The sequence below is a fragment of the Mytilus californianus genome, unplaced genomic scaffold (genome assembly GCF_021869535.1).
Source record: "Mytilus californianus isolate M0D057914Y unplaced genomic scaffold, xbMytCali1.0.p SCAF_2, whole genome shotgun sequence".
Classification (NCBI taxonomy): domain Eukaryota; kingdom Metazoa; phylum Mollusca; class Bivalvia; order Mytilida; family Mytilidae; genus Mytilus; species Mytilus californianus.
This window is the reverse complement of record NW_026262668.1, coordinates 44,457,650-44,484,851: the sequence shown is the minus strand read 5'-3', so window position 1 is coordinate 44,484,851 and position 27,202 is coordinate 44,457,650. Positions and strand designations below refer to the sequence as shown.

Here is a 27,202-nt window from a genome sequence, read left to right as displayed (position 1 = left end):
GGGGGGGGGGGGTAAAAAGAAATTGTGGGGGGTCATTTTTTTCTCATTTCAGATTTCAGAAATTAAAAAGAATAATCCTTCAAATATTATTTTTTTTTTCAAATTTCAAATATTGAAAGATTTCAAGAAGTAATCTTTTATTGCACAGTATGGCGCATTAGATTTGTAAAATCTTTGACCACATTTATTTATTTGTTATGCCGAATCTAACCGTGTATTTAGATTTTTAATTTTGGGTCCAGTTTTCAAATTGGTCTACATTTAGGTCCAAAGGGTCCAAAATTAAACTTTGTTTGATTTTAACAAAAATTGAATATATGGGGTTCTTTGATATGCTGAATCTAAACATGTATTTAGATTTTTGATTTTTGTCCCAGTTTTCAAGTTGGTCCAAATTGGGGTCCAAAATTAAACTTTGTTTGATTTCAACAAAAAATGAATATATGGGGTTCTTTGATATGCTGAATCTAACCATGTATTTAGATTTAGAAGACACATTGGTTTTCGCACTCTAACTTTAGTTTAAGTGAATGGATCTCCATAAAATTTTACCATAAGGTTCAATACCATGAAAGGAAGGTTGGGATTGATTTTGGGGGTTATGGTACCAACAGTTAAGGAATTAGGGGCCAAAAATAAGCATTTTTGTAACTTCCAGACAATAACTTGTGTGTAAGTGTATGGATCTCTCTGACATTGTACCACAAGGTTCCATATCACAAATGGAAGGCTGTAATTGATTTTGGGGTAATTGCCTCAAAATTTTAGGAATAAGGGGCCAAAAAAGGGGCAAAAAACAAGCATTTTTCTAGTTTCATGACAATAACTTGTGTATAAGTGTTTGGATATTTCTGAAATTGTACTACAAGGTTCCATATCACAAAGGGAAAGCTGGAATTGAGTTTGGGGGTAATTGCCCGAAACGTTTAGGAATTGGGGGCCAAAAAGGGGCCAAAAATAAGCATTTTTCTAGTTTCCAGACAATAACTTGTGTTCAAGTGTATGGATCTCTCTGAAATTGTACTGCAAGGTACCATACCACAAAGGGAAGGCTGGGATTGAGTTTGGGGGTGATGAATCATAAGGGGGTTCAAAAAATTTGGGGGGGGAATTTTTTTTTTTTCTTTTTTTTTCTTTTTTTCATTTTTTTGTCGAGCCTGCAACTTTTGTCGCAGAAAGCTCGACATAGGGATAGCGATCCGGCGGCGGCGGCGGCGGCGGCTACGGCGGCGGCGGCGGCGGCGTTAGCTAACTTCTTAAAAGCTTTATATTTTAGAAGATGGAAGACCTGGATGCTTCATACTTTGTATATGGATGCCTCATGTTACGAAGTTTCCGTCAGTCACATGTCCAATGTCCTTGACCTCATTTTCATGGTTCAGTGACTACTTGAAAAAAAAGTTCAGATTTTTTGTAATGTTAAATTCTCTCTTATTATAAGTAATAGGATAACTATATTTGGTATGTGCGTACCTTGCAAGGTCCTCATGCCCGTCAGACAGTTTTCACTTGACCTCGACCTCATTTCATGGATCAGTGAACAAGGTTAAGTTTTGGTGGTCAAGTCAATATCTCAGATACTATAAGCAATAGGTCTAGTATATTCGGTGTATGGAAGGACTGTAAGGTGTACATGTCCAACTGGCAGGTGTCATCTGACCTTGACCTCATTTTCATGGTTCAGTGGTTATAGTTAAGTTTTTGTGTTTTGGTCTGTTTTTCTTATACTGTATGCAATAGGTCTACTATATTTGGTGTATGGAATGATTGTAAGGTGTACATGTCTAGCTGGCAGGTGTCATCTGACCTTGACCTCATTTTCATGGTTCAGTGGTCAAAGTTAAGTTTTTGAGTTTTGGTCTTTCTTTCTAATACTGCATGCAATAGGTCAGCTATATTTGGTGTATGGAATGATTGTAAGGTGTACATGTCTAGCTGGCAGGTGTCATCTTACCTTGACCTCATTTTCATGGTTCAGTGGTCAAAGTTAAGTTTTTGAGTTTTGGTCTTTTTTTCTAATACTATATGCAATAGTTCAACTATATTTGGTGTATGGAAATATTTTATGATCTATATGTCAGTCACGCAGGTTTTATTTGACCTTGACCTCATTTTCAAGGTTCATTGCTCAGTGTTAAGTTTTTGTGTTTTTGTCTGTTTTTCTTAAACTATAAGCAATAGGTCAACTATATTTGTTGTATGGAAGAATTGTTAGCTGTACATGCCTGCCTAGCATGGTTCATCTGACCTTGACCTTATTTTCATGGTTCATTGGTCAATGTTTAGTTTACTTGGTTAATGTTAAGTTTATGTGACAGTTGTAATAAAGCTTTATATTTAGGACTATCAACATAATATCAATGATTAGTAAAGAAGGCGAGACATTTCAGCGTGTGCACTCTTGTTTTTTCTTTTTAAATTTTCCATTTTAAGTTGGTTATTTCTGATTTATATTTAAAAGCAAATAATAATGATATGGTAGGACATACACACCAAACAGGATGTGTAAATTATTATATAATAAGTATTGTGCAATAGCAAGAAATTTTCAATTGCATTGCACAATAGCAAGAAATCTTCAATTGCACAGTATTGCGCAATAGCAAGAAATCTTCAATTGCACAGTATTGCGAAATAGCAAGAAATATCCAATAGCACAATATTGCGCAATAGCAAGAAATTGTCAATTGTACAGTATTGCGCAATAGCAAGAAATATTCAATTGCACAGTATTGTGCAAAAGAAGATACTTCGTATAAATTGCTTATTTCTTGATCAATTTCAATGGGGTTTTATTCTTGAATTCTTGGGGTTCTTTAATATACTGAATCTAACCGTGTATTAAGTTTTTGGATTTTTGGCCCCGTTTTTAAATTGGTCCACATTGAGGTCCAAAGGGTCCAAAATTTAACTTTGTTTGATTTCATCAAAAATTGAATTATTGGGGTTCTTTGATATGCCGAATCTAACCGTGTATTTAGATTCTTAATTTTTGGTTCCGTTTTCAAATTGGTCTACATTAAGGTCCAAAGGGTCCAAAATTAAACTTAGTTTGATTTTAACAAAAATTGAATTTTTAGGGTTCTTTGATATGCTGAATCTAAACATGTATTTAGATTTTTGATTATGGGCCCAGTTTTCAAGTTGGTCCAAATCGGGGTCCAAAATTAAACTTTGTTTGATTTCAATAAAAATTGAATATATGGGGTTCTTTGATATGCTGAATCTAACCATGTATTTAGATTTTTGATTTTTTGGCCCCGTTATCAACTTTGTCCACATTGAGGTCAAAAGGGTCCAAAATTAAACTTTGTTTGATTTCATCAAAAATTGAATTCTTGGGGTTCTTTGATATGCTGAATCTAACCATGTATTTAGATTTTGGATATTGGACCATAATAGGTGAATGTCCAATTTAAAATTTTTAAGTTCTTAGACCACATTCATTTTGTGTCAGAAACCTATGCTGTGTCAAATATTTAATCACAATCCAAATTCAGAGCTGTATCAAGCTTGAATGTTGTGTCCATACTTGCCCCAACTGTTCAGGGTTCGACCTCTGCGGTCGTATCAAGCTGCGCCCTGCGGAGCATTTTATTGATTATGGGACCAGGTTTCAAGTTTGTCCAAGTTGGGGTCCAAAATTAAACTTTGTTTGATTTCAACAAAAATTGAATATATGGGGTTCTTTGATATGCTGAATCTAACCATGTATTTTGATTTTGGACATTGGACCATAATAGGTAAATTAAAAAAATTCAAGTTCTTAGACCACATTCTTTCTGTGTCAGAAACCTATGCTGTGTCAAATATTTAATCACAATCCAAATTCAGAGCTGTATCAAGCTTGAATGTTGTGTCCATACTTGCCCCAACTGTTCAGGGTTCGACCTCTGCTGTCGTATCAAGCTGCGCCCAGCGAAGCATTTTATTTTAGGAAATTTTGCAGTTTTTGGTTATTATCTTGAATAATATTATAGATAGAGATAAACTGTAAACAGCAATAATGTTCAGCAAAGTAAGACCTACAAATAAGTTGTCATGACCAAAATTGTCAGTCGACCCCTTTAGGAGTTATTGCCCTTAATAGTCAATTTTTAACAATTTTTCGTAAATTTTTGTAATCTTTTACAAAAATCTTCTTCTCTGAAACTACTGAGACAAATTTAACCATACTTGGCCATAATCATTATTAGGGTATCTAGTTTAAAAAATTTGTCCGAAGAACCTACCTTCCAACCATCATGGCCAACTTGGTTAAAAATAGAACATAGGGGTAAAATGCAGTTTTTGGTTTATATCTCTGAAACTAAAGCATTTAGAGCAAATCTGACAGGTGGCAAAAATGTTCATCAGATTTAGATTTATCTGCCCTGAAATTTTCAGACGAATCTGACAACCCGTTGTTGGGTTGCTGCCCCTGAGTTAGTATTTTTACAAAAATTTTGCAGTTTTTATTTGTTATTATCTTAGATATCATTATAATATCTAATACTATTAATTATGATTTTAACCTTATTTTACGTGATTTCCAAAGCATCAGTAAATACAGGTGAGCGACACAGGCTCTTGAGAGCCTCTAGTTTCAACTTTCATAATTTACAATTTGTTCCAAATACAGATCTTATGTCCTTGTTCCATTTGCAAGGATTAAGTGGTGCTCCATTTCTAATTTCTTTCCTGATAACTATGTTGTCAACCAATGAAATTTCTCCATTTCTAATTTCTTTCCTGATAACTATGTTGTCAACCAATGAAATTTCTCCATTTCTAATTTCTTTCCCGATAACTATGTTGTCAACCAATGAAATTTCTCCATTTCTAATTTCTTTCCTGATAACTAAGTTGTCAACCAATGAAATTTCTATCTCCAAGATTTTAAGGTATGTATAATTACAACAAATCAAAATTATCCCTTAAAGGTCTTTAGAAATGAAAGTAAAACAATGTCAGATCAATGTTAGGGAATATAAAAAAAGATGTTATGCCTTTTTACCAATGGAAAAATTTCTGAATTTTTTTGTTTTTGTTCTCTCACTTAAGTTTGCCTCAACCAAATGTTATGAATCTTATACACATTGCTTATTACCACAAAACACAGATCAGGTTTGAATTTTGGTGGCATCACTTTTACCATTCTAGAGTTGTGGTCCTTTATAATGTTATATGCAAGCAGGGGCATCATCTGTGTCCCATGGACACATTCCCCATTTATTTTTATAATAAACTTTATTTTCTTTTACTCAGATTGTATGCATATCTAATTCTTAAAAGAAATGACGGTAGATTTATAAGAAATGAATATTAAACAATTTTTTTATAGTTTTGACATTGTTGGGGAATTGAACCAATAGAATAATCAATAGATATTTTCAAATATTTCTTTACATTTCAAGTACAGGCTAATGAGGTCACTGTGAATAGACATCAATGTTATAGCCGTCAAAGTCTGTTTTATATGATAAGAGTTTTATGATTAGCAGTTAATTGCATTGGGCTGCACATTGACACCTATTGTTTACCAGTTAATTGCATTGGGCTGCACATTGACACCTATTGTTTACCATTTTATTTTTTTATTTCCTCCCCGATTGGTGAAAGTTGATTTTCTGACAGCGTCGTCTGAAGACATTTGGTTTCCGGTAAAAAAGAAATTGTGAGGGGGTGACAATTTTTTCTCATTTCGGATTTCAGAAATTCACAAAAGCAAAAAATTGAATATAAATTCAAATCATATAACCAATTCTAAGTTCTTTGACTACAATTATTCTGTGTCAGAAACCTATTATGTGTCAAATATTTAATTACAATCCAAATTCAGACCCTGTATCAAGCGCGAATATTTTGTCCATTTTTGCCCCAACTGTTCAGGGTTGGACCTCTGCTGTCGTATCCAGTTGCTCTCCTCGAAGCAATTTATTATTAAGTATTGTACAATAATTTTAATTTCCATTTACTAATACTCTAATACTTGATTTTAAGATTGAAGCAATCAGCTTTTTACATTTTTATTAGAATGTTTATGATGCAATATATGTTTCAGTTTTATTAATTCAATATTTAGTTTTCAGATTAATGTAGGTTTGTATTTATTAAGACTTTTTAAACTAGCATCCAGAAGGATGCTTGGTTTTTTTAAACAAATCAAGAGAACAAATACTTTGATTTTCTGTAATCATGACAACTATTTTCAACTGGACCAAGTCTATTTGTGCAATAAAACATATTTAAAACTTTGGACCTTAGACCTAGATATTTGCCATCCTTTGCAATTCATACTTTTAAATATTTCCTTTTTTTAGACTGGTTCCGATACCACAGATTTCATGTTGAACTGGTTAAAGGATATACCAGATGACCCAATGCCAGTGGAGCAAGTTCCTATTCCCATGCAGAAAATCAGTAAAACAAAGAGAACTGTATTCCAGTCTTCTGAGAGAAAATCTGTATACGCTCCAGCTACAAGTTACCACCAGGATTACCAAACGATGGCAGAAAAAAATGTCAAGGGAGATATTAATGAGGATGAGGATGATATAGAGATAGATTACAGGTAAGGAGGTTGTTTTACTTCATTATTAAACACATTTTGATATACCACTGCTGCAAAGGAGGGGTATACTAGTTTACCTCTTCTCCTTAACACTGTTAGCTATGGTTATGGCAGTGTTCTCCAGAGGGCCTTTTAGTATCATGGTAATGTGATCCTATCTGATATGATTTCCTTATAGATTGTGTTATGGCTGTTATGCTATTATTTTTAGAAACAAGATGGTATTTCAAAATTTCCTGTTTATCAGAATGCTTAATGAAATTTGTGGAAGGTACATATATTTTGCAGAGAATAAGACTTACATTTTCTGACTAGGGGCCCAACCTGCCATATGAAAATTAATGTAAGCACTATGGACATTTTCATAAAAGTTTTAGGGGCCCAACCCAATTTTCAGTAGCATTGGCTACTGGGCCCCTGCTAATCTTTTTCCCTGGCTTATTGCTCTTTCTTCTAAATTTTTATGAAACGTCATTGAAAAACTCTTTTCTTTTTAGGAGGTTATCAATTGCATCGGATGGAGATGACATCATTATACCATTTGACTCAAAACCTATCGTTTCAAAGTTTGGGCCAATCAGTAGGGTCAAACCCAAGCTACAGAAGTCGACTGATCCTGTTCAAGCTACTGCTGACGAGGTTTGTATCATGAGGCTATTTGTGACTTTTCAGAAATTTTCTTTAATTTATGCCCCCGCCGTACCGGAGGGGGCATTAAGTTTTACCCTTGTCCGTCCGTATGTACGTACGTCCGTAGGTACGTCCCAAAGTTGGTTTCCAATCTCTAACTTTAGTTTGCCATAACCAAATGTTATGAAACTTATACACAATGCTTATTACCACAAAACACAGATCAAGTTTGAATTTTGGTGATGTCAATTTAACCTTTCTAGAGTTGTGCCCCCTTACAAATGAAAAAATTGCTGAATTTTTGGTTTCCGTTCTCTAACTTTAGTTTGCCTCAACCAAATGTTATGAAACTTATACACAATGCTTATTACCACAAATGCAAATCAAGGTTGAATTTTGGTGGTGTCACTTTTACTGTTTTAGAGTTATGCTCCTTTACAAACGGAAAAATTACTGAATTTTTCGTTTTCGTTCTCTAACTTAGTTTGCATCAACCAAATATTATGAAACTTATACACAATACTTATTACCACAAAACTTAGATCAAGTATAATTTTGGGTAGTGTCACTTTTACTGTTCTTCGGTTATGTCCCTTTATAACTTTATATGATATGCAAGCGGTGGCATCATCTGTGTCCCATGGACACATTCCCCATTTATTTTATAAAATGATATCCAGTGTAAAGTAAAGAGTTTAAAATGTGAAGTTCTTGAAACAAAACTAAAAAACCAACTCAGTTAACTTATAGTCACTAGCTTTGCTCGTTGGGTGATGGAGGATAATATATAATTCAAAGTATTAATCTAATTTAACGCTCAAATACAGAAATATGGATAGCAATGTTTTATTGAAGTATGCAGATTCAACTTTTAAATCTGTATATGGATGAAATTTGAAAGAAAGAAAAAACCAGCTGAGCCAGTGTAATAAGATTAATTTACTTCAAATTTAACAGTGTTGTTGTGCAATTTTGATATGTCCAAGGTTATACTCCTGCAAGTTTTTCTGCAGTGCCAGATTACTGACCTGATGGAATGCCCTCTTCAATATTTCATTTTATTCTTTCAACAATTTCAGTATGCATATAACAAGTGTATCTTGCGCTTCTGGCGCAGCTGTTGGATTAAAAAAATATGTATAACCCTAAACAAAAGAATTTTACAGTAATAGCTCAGTATTTTAACATATTTTGTTTATAACTAGAATTCAATTGCCTTTTTTTAATTTCTAGTTTTTTAGTCTTTAATGTATTGAATAGTAAACTGTCATTTCGTTGTTTTCCTTGATGGTGTCTCTATTCAACTTATAGTTTTTGTCGAGCCTGCGACTTTTGTCGCAGAAAGCTCGACATAGGGATAGTGATCTGGCAGCGGTGGCGTTAGCTAACTTCTTAAAAGCTTTATATTTTAGAAGCTAGAAGACCTGGATGCTTCATACTTTGTATATAGATGCCTTATGTTAGCAAGTTTCCGTCTGTCATATGTCCATTGTCCTTGACCTCATTTTCATGGTTCAGTGACTACTTGAAAAAAAAGTCAACATTTTTTGTAATGTTAATTTCTTTCTTGTTATGAGTAATAGGATAACTATATTTAGTATATGCGTACCTTGCAAGGTCCTCATGCCCGTCAGACAATTTTCATTTGACCTCGACCTCATTTCATGGATCCTTGAACAAGGTTAAGTTTTTGTGGTCAAGTCCATATATCAGATACTATAAGCAGTAGGTCTACTATATTTGGTATATGGAATGATTGTAAGGTGTACATGTCCAACTGGTAGGTGTCATCTGACCTTGACCTCATTTTCATGGTTCAGTGGTCAAAGTTAAGTTTTTGAGTTTTGGTTTTTTTTTCTAATACTATAGGCAATAGGTCAACTATATTTGGTGTATGGAAATATTTTATGATGTACATGTCAGTCTCGCAGGTTTTATTTGACCTTGACCTCATTTTCACGGTTCATTTCTCAGTGTTAAGTTTTTGTGTTTTGGTCTGGTTTTCTTCAACTATAAGCAATAGATCAACTATATTTGTTGTATGGAAGGATTGTAAGGTGTATATGTCTGTCTGGCAGGTATCATCTGACCTTGACCTCATTTTCATTGTTCATTGGTCAATGCTAAGTTTTCATGGTTATGTTTGTTTCTTAGATACTATAAGCAATAGGTCAACTATATTTAATGCATACATTGATTGTAAGGTGTACATGTCTGACTGGCATGGTTCATCTGACCTTGACCTCATTTTCATGGTTCATTGGTCAATGTTAAGTTTTCTTGTTTAAGATTGTTTCTTAGAAACAATAAGCAATAGGTCAACTATGTTTGGTTTATTGAATGAGTGTAAGGTGTACATGTATTTCTCGTTTGGTTTATCTGACCTTGACCTCATTTTCTTGGATCATGTTAAGTGTATGTGTTACTTGTAGTAAAGCTTTATATTTAGGACTATCAACATAAAATCAATGGTTAGTAAGGAAGGCGAGACATTTCAGCGTGTGCACTCTTGTTATTCTCCCTATGGTATCTTTTGCCCCTTTTGTACAATCATAGTGGATTAACTTAACCTGTAACACCTTTAAAGTTGCTTTACAATCAAATATAGTTGACCGTAGTATTATTTTACATTTAAATATATGACAGAACATGGTGACATCAGTGACATCATCATTAAACAGGAAGCCTCAGGTCTACCCTACAAATCGTGTAGCCAGCAGAACAGTAAACCAACCAATCAGTGCTGTATTAGATGAAGATAATGCTTCAGCTTGTACAGGATACTCCAGAATAGTCAAGTAAGTATGGTTAAATATTGTGAATAATTGATTTCCTTGTTTTGAAAAAATAAAAAAGAATCCCAATTGACCCTCTTGTTTTATGAATAGAGAATTGAAGTTAACAGTCATATATTTTTTGGTATTACTTGGTTCTTGGTCTCAATGAATAATGTTACATTTATCCCATTCAAGTATTTTAATATTCTGATGATATTGATATGAATACTCACTAATTTATTGATGTTTTGAATTTGATTGTTTTTGCAGCTATCCTCCAAATGTAAAGTCTTGTGTGAAAAAAGAGATTGCCCGTTTAGAGGAGAAAGCCCTTAATGCCAATACAGAAGATGAATGGTTGGCTTGTGAACTACAAGCTGTTGAGCTTCAAATATCATTGGTGAGTAGGGACTCTGCTTGTGTTTATCTATTTTTTCTCTATTTTAAAGCTGGTAATCCTTCCTTCAACAGATTAAAACTTGGAATAGATATATAAAACGAGAACAAAAAAGATACTGGTATTTATTTTTTGGTTTATAGTAGAATTGTTAAATTTAACAAGTGTATTCTCATGTTGGTGTTTCATTGTTAAAGTATAGTATTTTATTCATGTATTTGTTTAAATAAGCAAAATGATGAAGCAGTGCTTTGGTTTACTCTGCTGTTTATTTTTTTCAGACAAATAAATCAACTGCTAACTTAACAAGTGAAGATTTAACTGGGACTAAACACTGGGCCAAGTATGGATATGACAGTCCACAAGCTGGATATACGGTAACCAAATTGTTTCTTTAAGAATCCAAATTGGTTTATACTTAAGAATTAAATATTCAAAGCAAAAAAAAAAAAAACAGATCCATTCTGGATCACAAGCCCAAACCACACCCTTTTCGGTTATTTTTTGACCACATGGTCGTACATAACCCATTTTTTGTTCAGGTTTTTGCTGGTACAACCTCTGAATCTTTATTACATTGAAAATAATACAGATGGGATAGGTGGTTTGTTGCAGTCTCATTGATGTATACCAACACACAAGTCTTAATAGTAGAAGTGTTATACATATAAATGGAATGGGATACAGCAACGCAATAACAAAACCACATTAGACTGTCCAAGGTGTCATATGATCTTCAGCTATAAACAAGCACCAAAGCTGATGGCAAGCTCTTAATTGCCCGAGTCTCAAAAGGTTTTGAATAAATTTTGTCCTCAAGTTACTGGTTTTATTTTTCACCTGTGTAAATTATATACCTTTGTCAAAAGGTATTTGTACTTGCATTTAGTGTGTGGAACAATTTTCAAAAGACTAATTTTCTTCTGAAAGATAAATTATGTAAATAGCAATAGCGTTAAAAGAATTTATAATTTTTTTTTGTGATTTTAGGGGGCAAAAAATGGCACTTATGAACCTCGTCCTTATTATTGCTGTTTTCAACATTTTCTACATGCCACTGGAGAAGCAAGTAAATAAAAATTTGTACTTTCAAGAAAATATTTCTATTCTTGAATTCAAACTTTCATGGTATGTAAAAACAATGTTATGTCCTTTGGTTTTTGGGTAAAGATTGCTTGAAATGCAATCAAAACCCTATGGTACTGACTTGATATCTATGTCTACCAAGGTTGATCACTACCTTTGATATTTCAAACAAAATAGTGCAGTGAAGTGATCATTATTTGGTTTCTATCTAGCCAATGTCATTCAATTTATTGATGTTATGTTATACTTTATATTTAAGTTACAATGTGATGTGTATTTGAATAATGTACTTGTCAAGAAAACATTTTTTTTTATTAATAATTACATAAGTAATGCATGGTTATACATGGTTACACTAGTAATTTTTGGGGCTTTTATAGCTTGCTGTTCGGTGTGAGCCAAGGCTCCGTGTTGAAGACTGTACTTTGACCTATAATGGTTTACTTTTATAAATTTTGACTTGGATGGAGAGTTGTATCATTGGCACTCATACCACATCTTCTTATATTTATGGTGTATGAATCTGTTATAAAAATAGGTTCAACTACAAATGTACAAAGGAACAAGAACAAAAGAAGATAACTCTAACTCAATTTTTTTTAATTTGCCTAGCAAAATACAATTTTAATGTTTTATTTAAAAATTCACAAAATTGAAAAATGAAAGCAATCTTTATCTTTCAGTGCTCACAAGCACTTTAATTAAATTGATGGATTCAGACTTAACTAATAACAAATCAATGGACAATATAAATTTCTTTGTGACCTTGATGAACCTTGATTATTAGAATCGTGCCAACACCCCCACTTTTGACTTGATTTGTTGCTGATGGTTGAAACTTTCTGTTTAATGTATTCACAACTTTTAGAGACTCCTGACAATTAAGTGCTTAACAAATTGTAAAGACACCTGTCTTTTGTTGCCCTCTAGATGTCTTTTGGTTATTTTTGTCATTGGGTTGCTGTCTCTTTAACATGTACCCAACATCCCCTTTATAGCTCACCTGTCCCAAATTGCCAAGTGAGCTTTTCTCATCACTTGGCGTCCGTCGTCATCGTCCATTAACTTTAACAAAAATCTTCTCCTCTGAAACTACTACACCAAATTTAATCAAACTTGGCCATAATCACCATTGGGGTATATAGTTTAAAAAATTTGTCTGATGATCTCGCCTGTCTACCAAGATGGCCGACATGGCTAATAATAGAACAGAGGGGTAAAATGCAAGTTTTGTCTATTAAATATCTAACGGTAGATAAAATCTGACAGGGGCAAATATGTTCAGAATATTGAGCTCTACGATTTGTCCATTTATGTCAAAACTGTCAGGTGACTTCTTATAGGAGGTATTGCCCTTAAATGACAAATTTTAACATTTTTTCATTTTTATACGACCGCAAAAAAATTTTCCTGGCGTCGTCCGGCGTCGTCCGAAGACACATTGGTTTTCGCACTCTAACTTTAGTTTAAGTGAATGGATCTCTATGAAATTTTACCACAAGGTTCAATACCACAAAAGGAAGGTTGGGATTGTTTTTGGGGGTTATGGTACCAACAGTAAAAGAATTAGGGGCCAAAAAGGGGCCAAAAATAAGCATTTTTGTAACTTCCAGACATAACTTGTGTGTTAGTGTATGGATCTCTCTGACATTGTACCACAAGGTTCCATATCACAAAAGGAATTCTGGGATTGATTTTGGGGGTAATTGCCTCAAAATTTTAGGAATTAGGGGCCAAAAAAGGGGCAAAAAACAAGCATTTTTCTAGTTTCATAACAATAACTTGTGTGTAAGTGTATGGATCTTTCTGAAATTGTACTACAAGGTTCCATATCACAAAGGGAAAGCTGGAATTGAGTTTGGGGGTAATTGCCGAAACGTTTAGGAATTGGGGGCCAAAAAGGGGCCAAAAATAAGCATTTTTCTAGTTTCCAGACAATAACTTGTGTTCAAGTGTATGGATCTCTCTGAAATTGTACTGCGAGGTACCATACCACAAAGGGAAGGCTGGGATTGATGATGGGGGTAATTGCCTCAATATTTTAGGAATTAGGGGCCAAAAAGGGGCAAAAAACAAGCATTTTTCTAGTTTCAGGACAATAACTTGTGTGTAAGTGTATGGATCTTTCTGAAATTGTACTACAAGGTTCCATATCACAAAGGGAAAGCTGGGTTTGAGTTTGGGGGTAATTGCCCTAAACGTTTAGGAATTTGGGGCCAAAAAGGGGCCAAAAAACACATTTTTCTAGTTTCCAGACAATAACTTGTGTTCAAGTGTATGGATCTCTCTGAAATTGTACTGCAAGGTACCATTCCACAAAGGGAAGGCTGGGATTGAGTTTGGGGGTGATGAATCATAAGGGGGTTCAAAATATTTGTGGGGGGGGGGATTTTTTTTTTTTTCTTTTTTTTTTCTTTTAAAATTTTCCATTTTAAGTTGGTTATTTCTGATTTATATTTAAAAGCAAATAATAATGATATGGTAGGAGATACACACCAAACAGGATGTGTAAATTATTATATAATAAGTATTGTGCAATAGCAAGAAATTTTCAATTGCGCAGTATTGCACAATAGCAAGAAATCTTCAATTGCACAGTATTGCGCAATAGCAAGAAATCTTCAATTGCACAGTATTGCGCAATAGCAAGAAATATCCAATAGCACAATATTGCGCAATAGCAAGAAATTGTCAATTGTACAGTATTGCGCAATAGCAAGAAATATTTAATTGCACAGTATTGTGCAAAAGAAGATACTTCGTATAAATTGCTTATTTCTTGACCAATTTCAATGGGGTTTTATTCTTGAATTCTTGGGTTTCTTTAATATGCTGAATCTAACCGTGTATTTAGTTTTTGGATTTTGGGCCCCGTTTTTTTAATTGGTCCAAATTGAGGTCCAAAGGGTCCAAAATTAAACTTTGTTTGATTTCATCAAAAATTGAATTATTGGGGTTCTTTGATATGCCGAATCTAACCATGTATTTAGATTCTTAATTTTTGGTTCCGTTTTCAAATTGGTCTACATTAAGGTCCAAAGGGTCCAAAATTAAACTTAGTTTGATTTTAACAAAAATTGAATTCTTAGGGTTCTTTGATATGCTGAATCTAAACATGTATTTAGATTTTTGATTATGGGCCCAGTTTTCAAGTTGGTCCAAATCGGGGTCCAAAATTCAACTTTGTTTGATTTCAACAAAAATTGAATATATGGGGTTCTTTGATATGCTGAATCTAACCATGTATTTAGATTTTTGATTTTTGGGCCGCGTTTTCAACTTTGTCCACATTGAGGTCAAAAGGGTCCAAAATTAAACTTTGTTTGATTTCATCAAAAATTGAATTCTTGGGGTTCTTTGATATGCTGAATCTAACCATGTATTTAGATTTTGGATATTGGACCATAATAGGTGAATGTCCAATTTAAAATTTTTAAGTTCTTAGACCACATTCATTCTGTGTCAGAAACCTATGCTGTGTCAAATATTTAATCACAATCCAAATGCAAAGCTGTATCAAGCTTGAATGTTGTGTCCATACTTGCCCCAACTGTTCAGGGTTCGACCTCTGCGGTCGTATCAAGCTGCGCCCTGCGGAGCATTTTATTGCCTATTATCTTGAAAAGTATATTAGATAGAGAGAAACTTTTAAGTTGCAAAAATGATCAGCAAGACAACATCTACAAATAAATTTAACATGATTGAACTCATCAGTCTACTCCTTATTAGAGTTATTGCCCTTTGATGAAGATTTTTACCAACTTTTTGCATTTTTGCCTTTTGTCTTGAAAATTAGAACAGATATATAGAAACTTAAATAAGCAAAAATGATCAGCAAGACAAGATCTACAAACAAGTCAAATTCATAGGAGTGATTGTCCTTAAATGAGGATTTTTTTACCCTCTTTTGTGTTTTGAGCAGATAAAGTAGATAGAAAGAAACTAAACAGGAAAAATGATAAGTAATACAAGATTATCAAAAAAGAGATTTTTGTAATGAATTCTATTCTTGTCTACAATGTTGGAGAGTGTCCTTTGTTAAATACCCACATAGACCTAGGTGAGTAATACAGGCTCTCTCTAGTTTATCTCATCAAAGCGAGGTGTGAGCCATACCCATCACTTGGCATCCTTCATCCTTGTCCATCCTGTAAAACAATGATAGGTGTCATAAATTCACTTGAAAATGCTTAAACCGTTCCTTGTTTGAGGAGAGAGAAAAATATAATTACAACCAAAATAAAAAGGTGTTACTTAATGTTTTTATAAGTGGTCAAATTTATTCTGGTTTTTTAAAAAGCTGTTTAAGGAAATAAAGCCACCTGAAGCAAGCTGTTTCATCTAAGCAAAATTGATTTCAATATCGAAGAACTGTTACAATAGAATTGTGTAGAGCTCATATCATAGTGACTAGTTACAAGAAAGTATATGAACACATGTATATGAATTCGATGAAATAAAAATTCAGTGTATTGCATTGGTTAAAATGAATGATGTAATAATGGTTTCTCATTCTAGGAATGGACTGATTTGGACAAAGCATTGCAGGCACAGAAAATAGAGACAGAATGTTTAAAGAATCGGAAAAATCAAGAAAAAGAGGATAGACTTCTGGCCCAAAAACTTGTGCTTGAAGAACTGAATGCCTCAGGGCCATCATCATAATCATTTTTGTTACATTGAGTACATTATATGACAATGAAAAAATCATCATAGTGGAAGGATTTGATTTGTTTTATAAATTAGATTCTGAATTTTCAAAGTTGACTATTTGCATTCTGAAAAGGAATTTTATTGTTTTCATTATCTGTTTTTAGCTCACCTGACCTGAAAGGTCAAGTGAGCTTTTCTCATCACTTTGCGTCCGTCGTCCGTCGTCCGTCGTCCGTAAACTTTTACAAAAATCTTCTCCTCTGAAACTACTGGGCCAAATTTGACCAAACTTGGCCACAATCATTATTGGGGTATCTAGTTTAAAAAATGTGTCCGGTGACCCGGCCAACCAACCAAGATAGCCGCCATGGCTAAAAATAGAACATAGGGGTAAAATGTAGAATTTGGCTTATATCTCTGAAACCAAAGCATTTAGAGTTAATCTGACACAGGGTAAAACTGATTATCAGGTCAAGATCTATCTGCCCTGAAATTTTCAGATGAATCGGACAACCCGTTGTTGGGTTGCTGCCCCTGAATTGGTAATTTTATGGAAATTTTGCCGTTTTTGGTTATTATCTTGAATATTATTATAGATAGAGATAAACTGTAAACAGCAATAATGTTCAGCAAAGTAAGATCTACAAATAAGTCAACTTGACCAAAATGGTCAGTTGACCCCTTAAGGAGTTATTGCCCTTTATAGTCAGTTTTTAACCATTTTTCGTAAATTTTTGTAATCCTTTACAAAAATCTTCTCCTCTGAAACTACTAAGACAAATTTAACCAAACTTGTCCCCAATCGTCATTAGGGTATCTAGTTTAAAAAATGTGTCCGATGACCCCGCCAGCGAACCAAGATGGCCGACATGGCTAAAAAATAATACATAGGGTAAAATGCAGTTTTTGGCTCATATCTCTGAAACCAAAGCATTTAGAGCAAATCTGATGAGGATAAAATTGTTCATTAGGTCAAGATCTATTTGCCTTGAAATTTTCAGACCAATCAGGCAACACGTTGTTGGGTTGCTGCCCCTGAATTGGTAATTTTAAGAAAATTTTGCCGTTTTTGGTTATTATCTTGAATATTATTATAGATAGAGATAAACTGTAAACAGCAATAATGTACAGCAAAGTTAGATCTACAAATAAGTCAACATGACCAAAATTGTCAATTGACCCCTTAAGGAGTTATTGCCCTTTATAGTCAATTTTTTACAATTTTCATAAATTTTGTAAATTTTTGTAAATGTTTACAATATATTTTCCACTGTAACTACCGGGCCAAGTTCATTATAGATAGAGATAATAGTAAGGAGAAAGAATGTTCAGTAAAGTAAGATCTACAAACACATCACCATCACCAAAACACAATTTTGTCATGAATCCATCTGTGTCCTTTGTTTAATATGCACTTAGACCAAGGTGAGCGACACAGGCTCTTTAGAGCCTCTAGTTTATATCTATCATTGCTTGAAAGGCATACTTAGCATATCTTGCCCCAAAAGCCTGTGTGTGTTATTGAAACGACTTCAAATTTGATGTTGGGCTTATAAAAGAAAGGTGCAAAATTGAGAAAAAAATGGTGAAGAATACGAAATGGCAAAATTGACACTGTTCTTGATCATTTGACATTGAAACAAAAATGCACATTGCATTGAATTTATCTGTTGGTTTTTTTTTTTATATATTTTTGTGACTTTTTTTTAATTATGATTATAAGAAATTCTTGTTATATAATATATATGGTGATAGAAAAGTTTTGAATATGTATTATTTGTATTAGTATGTACCTTCATTGATGTAAATTAAGACATTCATGTACAAGTGTTAGTATTAGATTTTGTTTCAAATGTTTTTTTCATTTTGACATCTCTCTATGAGTAGGTATATATTTTATTGTTCAAAATTAGTTTTTTTTAGAAAGACCTCTATTTGTTTGAGTGCTCTTCCTATTTTAAAGAAAACATCTGCCTGTTCAAGGCTTAAAGATGTTTTCCATAAATTTCTCTGGAAATTTTTTTAAAAAAATGGGCTATGACTTTAAGTATCCATTTAAATGATCATTTATAATATTTAATGAAATGATTGATTATTATCGTATTTTTTTCAAAATGAATAAAGAATATCACCATAGCTGTTTTATACTATGGTATTGAACAGTTAAATAATAGCATTTTGTTGTTATATCATTTGATGGTGTTACAAATCACATATGTTTTGTTAAATTTAATAATCAGTCTCAAATTTGAACTGTAAAGAAATATTCAAAAAGTGAAGCTTTTATGATACCTGCAAGTCATATTCATTTTTGTTGTTTCATTGAAAAGTGTTATATGCAGTAAAATTATATTCTGTATAAAGTACTGTCTTTGTATTTTTAATTTTTTCACTTTTTTTTCATGTTTTTTGCATTTAAATCCAATCAATTTGCAGTATATTAAAACATATTTAAGGTGCAACATATTAAATGAAATTTATCAATATAATAGAAAGTTATCAATAGCCATTAGAATAATTATTTTATTTTTGCTTTAGTATTTACTTCCATTAACATTTATTTTTTACAAAATTTGTGAAAAGAAACATTCTGCCAAAATAGGTAAGGATACAGTTTTTTGGGTAAAGATTGCATGAAATTCATTAAAACTCTACTGTCACTGGCTTAGCTGTATTTTCCAGGCCTCATCTCTACCTTTACAAACAATATAGTGCAGTGAGGTGAACATTCTTTAGATCCTGTACATGTCCATGTCAAGCAATTTATTAATGATATATACTTAGATATTCAGGTTACAAAATGATGTGTATGGGTTTAACCATACTTGTCAAGAGAACTAATTTATTGAAAATTACAAAAGTTGTGCATGGTGTATGAATCTATTTTAAAAATAGATTCAACTACAATTATGGACAAAGGCAGATAACTCCAATTCAAAACATTGCCTTCCATTATTTTAATGTTTAGTTCTCAGTTCACATTACAAAATGAAAGCAATCTTTACTCTTTAGTGGTCACGAGCATTTTGATTACTATTCTTAAGTTTCAGAGAAAGTGATGAGTTAGTTCTACCTGTTCTTTTAGTATGAAAAGATAATTAGCGTGTTTGCTATGCAAATGTATCAGACATTTTACCATTATATTGTGAAATGATTTTCTAAGTGTTGGTATGGAATTGTTAATACATAAAGAAAATGAAAGCACTATTAGGGATCTATACTAATGTATGTAAAATAGAATTGAACTGAAACTTTTATGTTATAGTTCCAGCTTCTTTGATATCAGCCAGATAGATAATCTGCATTTTGCTGTCAATTTGACAGAATGACTTTCTTTTATTTTGATACTCTTCCTTCTTTCTCATATTATATTTTATAAGTGCTCAGTTTGAGCAGTATGAAATCAACTTAGGCACTGACTATTCATCTATTGTAGAGGGTTTGTATTTTATATGCCCTGCCTATGATAGCAAGGGTGTTATTTTTTTCTGATCTGTGCATCCATGCATCTGTACTACTGTATCAGGTCAAAGTTTAGATTGAGGTAGTTTACCTTGAAGTTGTGGTCATATCAACATGAAACTGAGTACACATTGTACATATGTTCATAATTTGTTGCATAAAGGAAGTGATAAAAATTAGTTTGTTTCTTTTGAAAATTAGTAAAGTAAAAAAAAAAATACTTCCTGTATGTTTTTGAAAAAACTTTTTTATTAAAGTTTTTAAAAAAATCATCTTGCTCTATCAAACCCAGGACCTCCTAAAAAAGATGAATGGACAGCAGTGTTTGATTTCAGCATTCAGTTACAATAAGTAACTAAGGAAATTTTTTTTTGCATTTTAAAAGTTTGACTGTATTATCCAATTTATTATGTTGGATTTCATAATTGGACTCATGTGTTGTTTTTTGTTTTAAATAAACTTCAACATACACTTTGTAGATTTTCTTTTTAGTCCCCTACGGATGAAGTCGAAGGTGACGTTAGGTTTGCACTCTGTCTGTCTGTCTGTCTGTCTGTCCATCTGTCAGTCCAGCAAATCAGTTTTCCAGACTTTTTTTCTTTGTGCTTGAAGATATTGATTTGATATTTGGTTTATTGATTTATCATGACAAGTTACAGGTCAAGTTCAATTTTCATGATTTTAGTTTTTCTCTTTGTTCAGTTAAAGCCCTTTCCCTAGAATTGAATTTTTTATGAAATACTTATTAATTAGTAGATTTCTGTTCAAAGGGAAATAACTCATTCTTTAAAAGACTTAAAAGACAAAATGACATTTTGGATTTTTTTCCTTTTCTTTGGTAAATTGTTTAGAATTTAGTGGTAGGTTTGTTTGTCATTCTTGATGATATTGATTTGATAATTAGTACATAGTTTTATCATGACAAGTTACAGATCAAGTTGGAATTTTGTTCCAGTCTCATAATTTTGTGCAGAGTTATGGTCTTTGGACATAGAAAATTCACTTAAATAATCAGTTTTCAACACTTTTTTTCGTCATGCTTGAAGATTTTGACTTGATATTTTTATGTAGTTTACACCATGACAAGTTATAGATCAAGTTAGAATTTCGTTCCATTACAATGAATTTGTAACCGGTAGGGGACTATGTATTGCCATGCAATACTCACAGAATGCTTGTATAATCCTGGGTTAAGTGATGTGAAAATTTGACACAAACAACTGGTATTATGTTTTGAATTCTTTGACCAAAAGATGGTTACAAATTGATAACCAATATGGCCACCTAGAATTTTGTTTTTCATTGAAGCCTACAGAAAATATGCAGAAGAATCTATTTGGTCTGTGCCAGTGGATACAAAATATTGTTAGCGGGTTCTACGTGATATCATTGATAAGGCATGACTGGTAATAGCCTCCTCTTGCGATAATTCTGCAGAAGGATGAAATAACAGTATTGTTGATCCCGAATTGCCAAAAAAGTGTATAAGCCAAAAAAGTATTAAGTAGCCCACTCTTTAGCATGCCAAATTGTATTTTAATTTTAATACAATATTAGGATTTAGGGAAGAACGATTGTTTTCTATTTTGAAAATTGTTGGCTCTGTACCAGAGTTACTCGACTTGAATTAAGGCTTTAGTAATAAAAAAAAATGATGACAAAATATGGGATATAGAAATATGGTAATCCTTGGACTTCTTCCATCTGTCAGTAAACCCATGCTTAAGAGGGGTGTCCCTTTTGGTTGGGCAGGATGTATAAATACTGAGCCATGAAAAGGCACATTAGGGAACCCTTGCAAAAACTCCAAGGCTTCTGTTTCTGTTCTAAATAATAAGGATGTTCTTGTCCCAGGCAGAAAACCCTGGCCGTGTTAGGTGCAACTTTTTGGAAGTTTTGGTCCTCGGTGCTCTTCGGCTTTGTACTTGTTTTGGCTTTCAAGTTTTTTAGCTCAAAGGGCCCAAAGGGCCCCATGTGAGCTTATGCCATCACTTGCCGTCCGTCGTCGTCGTCTGTCGTAAACTATTTCAAAAATCTTCTCCTCTGAAACTACTGGGCAAAATACCTTCAAACTTTAACTAAATGTTCCTTAGGGTATCTAGTTTATAAATTGTACCCAAAGTTTTGATCCATCGACAAACATGGCCGCCATGGCTAAAAATAGAACATAGGGGTCAAATGCAGTTTGTGGCTTATATCTCAAAAACTAAAGCTTGTAGAGCAAATCTGACATGGGGTAAAATTGTTCAATTGGTCAAGATCTATCAATTCTGAAATTTTCAGAGGAATCGAACAACCCATTGTTGGGTTGCTGCCACCGAATTGGTAGTTTTAACAAAATTTTGCAGTTTTTATACGACCGCAAAAAAATTTTTGTGGTTGTATATTGGTATGACGTTGGCGTCGTCGTCGTCCGAAGACACATTGGTTTTCGCACTCTAACTTTAGTTTAAGTGAATGGATCTCTATGAAATTTTACCACAAGGTTCAATACCACAAAAGGAAGGTTGGGATTGATTTTGGGGGTTATGGTACCAACAGTAAAGGAATTAGGGGCCAAAAATAAGCATTTTTGTAACTTCCAGACATAACTTGTGTGTTAGTGTATGGATCTCTCCGACATTGTACCACAAGGTTCCATATCACAAAAGGAATGCTGGGATTGATTGTGGGAGTAATTGCCTCAAAATTTTAGGAATTAGGGGCCAAAAAAGGGGCAAAAAACAAGCATTTTTCTAGTTTCATGACAATAACTTGTGTGTAAGTGTATGGATCTTTCTGAAATTGTACTACAAGGTTCCATATCACAAAGGGAAAGCTGGGTTTGAGTTTGGGGGTAATTGCCCTAAACGTTTAGGAATTTGGGGCCAAAAAGGGGCCAAAAAACACATTTTTATACAACCGCAAAAATTAAAAATTTTTTCGTCGTATATTGGTATGACGTTGGCGTCGTCGTCGTCGTCTGGCGTCGTCCGGCGTCGTCCGAAGACACATTGGTTTTCGCACTCTAACCTTAGTTTAAGTGAAAGGATCTCCATGAAATTTTACCATAAGGTTCAATACCACGAAAGAAAGGTTGGGATTGATTTTGGGGGTTATGGTACCAACAGTTAAGGAATTAGGGGCCAAAAAGGGGCCAAAATAAGCATTTTTGTAACTTCCAGACAATAACTTGTGTGTAAGTGTATGAATCTCTCTGACATTGTACCACAAGGTTCCATATCACAAAAGGAAGGCTGTAATTGATTTTGGGGGTAATTGCCTCAAAATTTTAGGAATTAGGGGCCAAAAAAGGGGCAAAAAACAAGCATTTTTCTAGTTTCATGACAATAACTTGTGTGTAAGTGTTTGGATATTTCTGAAATTGTACTACAAGGTTCCATATCACAAAGGGAAAGCTGGAATTGAGTTTGGGGGTAATTGCCTGAAACGTTTAGGAATTGGGGGCCAAAAAGGGGCCAAAAATAAGCATTTTTTCTAGTTTCCAGACAATAACTTGTGTTCAAGTGTATGGATCTCTCTGAAATTGTACTGCAAGGTACCATACCACAAAGGGAAGGCTGGGATTGAGTTTGGGGGTGATGAATCATAAGGGGTTCAAAAAATTTTGGGGGGGTGGGGGATTTTTTTTTTTTCTTTTTTTTTTCTTTTAAAATTTTCCATTTTAAGTTGGTTATTTCTGATTTATATTTAAAAGCAAATAATAATGATATGATAGGAGATACACACCAAACAGGATGTGTAAATTATTATATAATAAGTATTGTGCAATAGCAAGAAATTTTCAATTGCACAGTATTGCACAATAGCAAGAAATCTTCAATTGCACAGTATTGCGCAATAGCAAGAAATCTTCAATTGCACAGTATTGCGCAATAGCAAGAAATATCAAATAGCACAATATTGCGCAATAGCAAGAAATTGTCAATTGTACAGTATTGCGCAATAGCAAGAAATATTTAATTGCACAGTATTGTGCAAAAGAAGATACTTAGTATAAATTGCTTATTTCTTGACCAATTTCAATGGGGTTTTATTCTTGAATTCTTGGGGTTCTTTGATATGCTGAATCTAACCGTGTATTTAGTTTTTGGATTTTGGGCCCCGTTTCTAAATTGGTCCACATTGAGGTCCAAAGGGTCCAAAATTAAACTTTGTTTGATTTCATCAAAAATTGAATTATTGGGGTTCTTTGATATGCCGAATCTAACCGTGTATTTAGATTCTTAATTTTTGGTTCCGTTTTCAAATTGGTCTACATTAAGTTCCAAAGGGTCCAAAATTAAACTTTGTTTGATTTCATCAAAAATTGAATTCTTGGGGTTCTTTGATATGCTGAATCTAACCATGTATTTAGATTTTGGATATTGGACCATAATAGGTGAATGTCCAATTTAAAATTTTTAAGTTCTTAGACCACATTCATTCTGTGTCAGAAACCTATGCTGTGTCAAATATTTAATCACAATCCAAATGCAAAGCTGTATCAAGCTTGAATGTTGTGTCCATACTTGCCCCAACTGTTCAGGGTTCGACCTCTGCGGTCGTATCAAGCTGCGCCCTGCGGAGCATTTTATTTGTTATTATTTTGAATATTATTATAGATATATATATAAACTGTAAGCAGCAATAATGTTCAGCAAAGTAAGATCTACAAAAAAGTTAATATGACCATAATTGTCAATCGACCCCTTAAGGAGTTATTTTATCCGAAGTTATGATCCATTGACAAACATGGCTGCCATGGCTAAAAATAGAACATAGGGGTCAAATGCAGTTTTTGGCTTATATCTCAAAAACTAAATCTTTTAGAGCAAATGTGATATGGGGTAAAATTGTTTAATTGGTCAAGATCTATCGGCCCTGAAATTATCAGACGAATCGAACAACTTATTGTTTGGTTGCTGCCACCGAATTGGTAGTTTTTACAAAATTTTGCAGTTTTTATACGACCGCAAAAAAATTTTTGTGGTCATATATTGGTATGACGTTGGCGTCGTCGTCGATGACGTTGGCGTCGTCGTCGTCGTCGTCGTCGTCTGGCGTCGTCCGAAGACACATTGGTTTTCGCACTCTAACTTTAGTTTAAATGAATGGATCTCTATGAAATTTTACCACAAGGTTCAATACCACAAAAGGAAGGTTGGGATTGATTTTGGGGGTTATGGTACCAACAGTAAAGGAATTAGGGGCCAAACATAAGCATTTTTATACGACCGCAAAAAAATTTTGTGGTCGTATATTGGTATGACGTTGGCGTCGTCGTCGTCGTCGTCGTCCGAAGACACATTGGTTTTCGCACTCTAACTTTAGTTTAAGTGAATGGATCTTTTAGAAATTTGACCATAAGGTTAAATACCACAAAAGGAAGGTTGGGATTGATTTTGGGGGTTATGGTACCAACAGTTAAGGAATAAGGGGCCAAAAAGGGGCCAAAAATAAGCATTTTCTAGTTTCCAGACAATAACTGTGGAACGGTGTATGGATCTCTCTGAAATTATACTACAAGTTTCCATACCACAAAGGGATGGTTAGGATTTGCTTTGGGGGGTTATGGCTCAAACCGTTTAGGAATTAGGGGCAAAAAAGGGGGAAAAACAAGGTTGTCCTGGTTAATGGACAAATACTTTAGTACAAAACATAATTTAAAGCAGTTTAAGGGAGATAAATCAAATACATCATTGAAATTATCTCCCTTACACTGCTTTTAAATTATGTATAAAGTAATGGTTAATGAACAATAAAGATAATTTAAAACAGTGTAAGGGAGGTAATCCAAATACAACGTTTTTGTTACTTCCCTTACACTGCTTTTAAATTATGTTTAAAGAAATGCATATTTATAAAGGAAGACCAGTAAAAATATCTGCAAATGTTGCATCTTTTTTTTTTACAAAAAAATCCATATGAAAGATTTGACACTATATTTTTAATTCTATTATAAAATAGATTAAGTTAGCACTATGGTAAATTTAAATGGGTAATTATGGTTGCCAACTCCATTGGAAATTTGAATTGAGATTATGACCATATCTTGAGGGAAAGAATTTTTTGGGGGAAAAAAGAGGGGGGGGGGGATAAAAAGAAATTGTGGGGGGTCAATTTTTTCTCATTTCAGATTTCAGAAATTAAAAAGAATTATTCTTCAAATATTTTTTTTTTTTCAAATTTCAAATATTGAAAAATTTCAAGAAGTAATCTTTAATTGCACAGTATGGCGCATTAGATTTGTAAAATCTTTGATCACATTTATTTATTTGTTATGCCGAATCTAACAGTGTATTTAGATTTTTAATTTTGGGTCCAGTTTTCAAATTGGTCTACATTAAGGTCCAAAGGGTCCAAAATTTAACTTTGTTTGATTTTAGCAAAAATTGAATATATGAGGTTCTTTGAACATGTATTTAGATTTTTGATTTTTTGCCCAGTTTTCAAGTTGGTCCAAATTGGGGTCCAAAATTAAACTTTGTTTGATTTCAACAAAAATTGAATATATGGGGTTCTTTGATATGCTGAATCTAACCATGTATTTGATTTTTTATTTGTGGACCCCGTTATCAAATTGGTTCATATTGAGGTCAAAAGGGTCCAAAATTAAACTTTGTTTGATTTCATCTAAAATTGAATTATTGGGGTTCTTTGATATTCCAAATCTAACGGTGTATTTAGATTTTTAATTTTGGGTCCTGTTTTTTAAATTGGTCTACATTAAGGTCCAAAGGGTCCAAAATTAAACTTAGTTTGATTTTAACAAAAATTGAATTCTTGGGGTTCTTTGATATGCTGAATCTAAACATGTGTTTAGATTTTTGATTATGGGCCCAGTTTTCAAGTTGGTCCAAGATAGGGTCCAGTATTTAAACTTTGTTTGATTTCAACAAAAATTGAATATATGGGGTTCTTTGATATGCTGAATCTAAACATGTATTTAGATTTTTGATTATGGGCCCAGTTTTCAAGTTGGTCCAAATTGGGGTCCAAAATTAAACTTTGTTTGATTTCAACAAAAATTGAATATATGAGGTTCTTTGATATGCTGAATCTAAACATGTATTTAGATTTTTTATTTGTGGGCCCCGCTATCAAATTGGTTCATATTGAGGTCAAAAGGGTCCAAAATTAAACTTTGTTTGATTTCATCTAAAATTGAATTATTGGGGTTCTTTGATATGCCAAATCTAACCGTGTTTTTAGATTTTTAATTTGGGTCCCGTTTTTTAAATTGGTCTTCATTGAGGTCCAAAGGGTCCAAAATAAAACTTAGTTTGATTTTAACAAAAATTGAATTCTTTGGGTTCTTTGATATGCTGAATCTAAACATGTGTTTAGATTTTTGATTATGGGCCCAGTTTTCAAGTTGGTCCAAGTTGGGGCCCAAAATAAAACTTTTTTTGATTTCAACAAAAATTGAATATATGGGGTTCTTTGATATGCTGAATCTAACCATGAATTTAGATTTTTTATTTGTGGGCCCCGCTATCAAATTGGTTCATATTGAGGTCAATAGGGTCCAAAATTAAACTTTGTTTGATTTCATCAAAAATTGAATTATTGGGGTTCTTTGATATTCCAAATCTAACGGTGTATTTAGATTTTTAATTTTAAGTCCTGTTTTTTAAATTGGTCTACATTAAGGTCCAAAGG

At 33.3% G+C, this 27,202-nt stretch overlaps 1 protein-coding gene and 1 long non-coding RNA gene across 5 annotated transcripts in view; both read left to right on the top strand.

The window, feature by feature from the left end:
• Nucleotides 1–20,032, top strand: part of LOC127727975 (roquin-1-like) — a 56,260-nt gene extending 36,228 nt beyond the window's left edge. For 3 of the 4 annotated variants that reach the window (XM_052235111.1, XM_052235109.1, XM_052235110.1), the window contains 6 exons: nt 6,303–6,553; nt 7,051–7,192; nt 9,830–9,981; nt 10,231–10,360; nt 10,639–10,734; nt 15,962–20,032. In XM_052235111.1, the coding sequence (XP_052091071.1) occupies nt 6,303–6,553; nt 7,051–7,192; nt 9,830–9,981; nt 10,231–10,360; nt 10,639–10,734; nt 15,962–16,108 (918 nt within the window). In that variant the 3' untranslated portion in view covers nt 16,109–20,032. Of the gene's footprint in view, nt 1–6,302; nt 6,554–7,050; nt 7,193–9,829; nt 9,982–10,230; nt 10,361–10,638; nt 10,735–11,347; nt 11,427–15,961 lie in introns of all 4 variants that reach the window. The other variant, XM_052235112.1, reaches the window with a different exon arrangement.
• A 4,535-nt stretch (nt 20,033–24,567) lies between these two features.
• LOC127728007 (uncharacterized) overlaps nt 24,568–27,202 on the top strand; it is a 106,383-nt gene continuing 103,748 nt past the window's right edge. The window contains exon 1 of the long non-coding RNA XR_007993963.1: nt 24,568–25,160. This is a non-coding gene — a long non-coding RNA (uncharacterized LOC127728007). The remainder of the gene's footprint in view (nt 25,161–27,202) is intronic.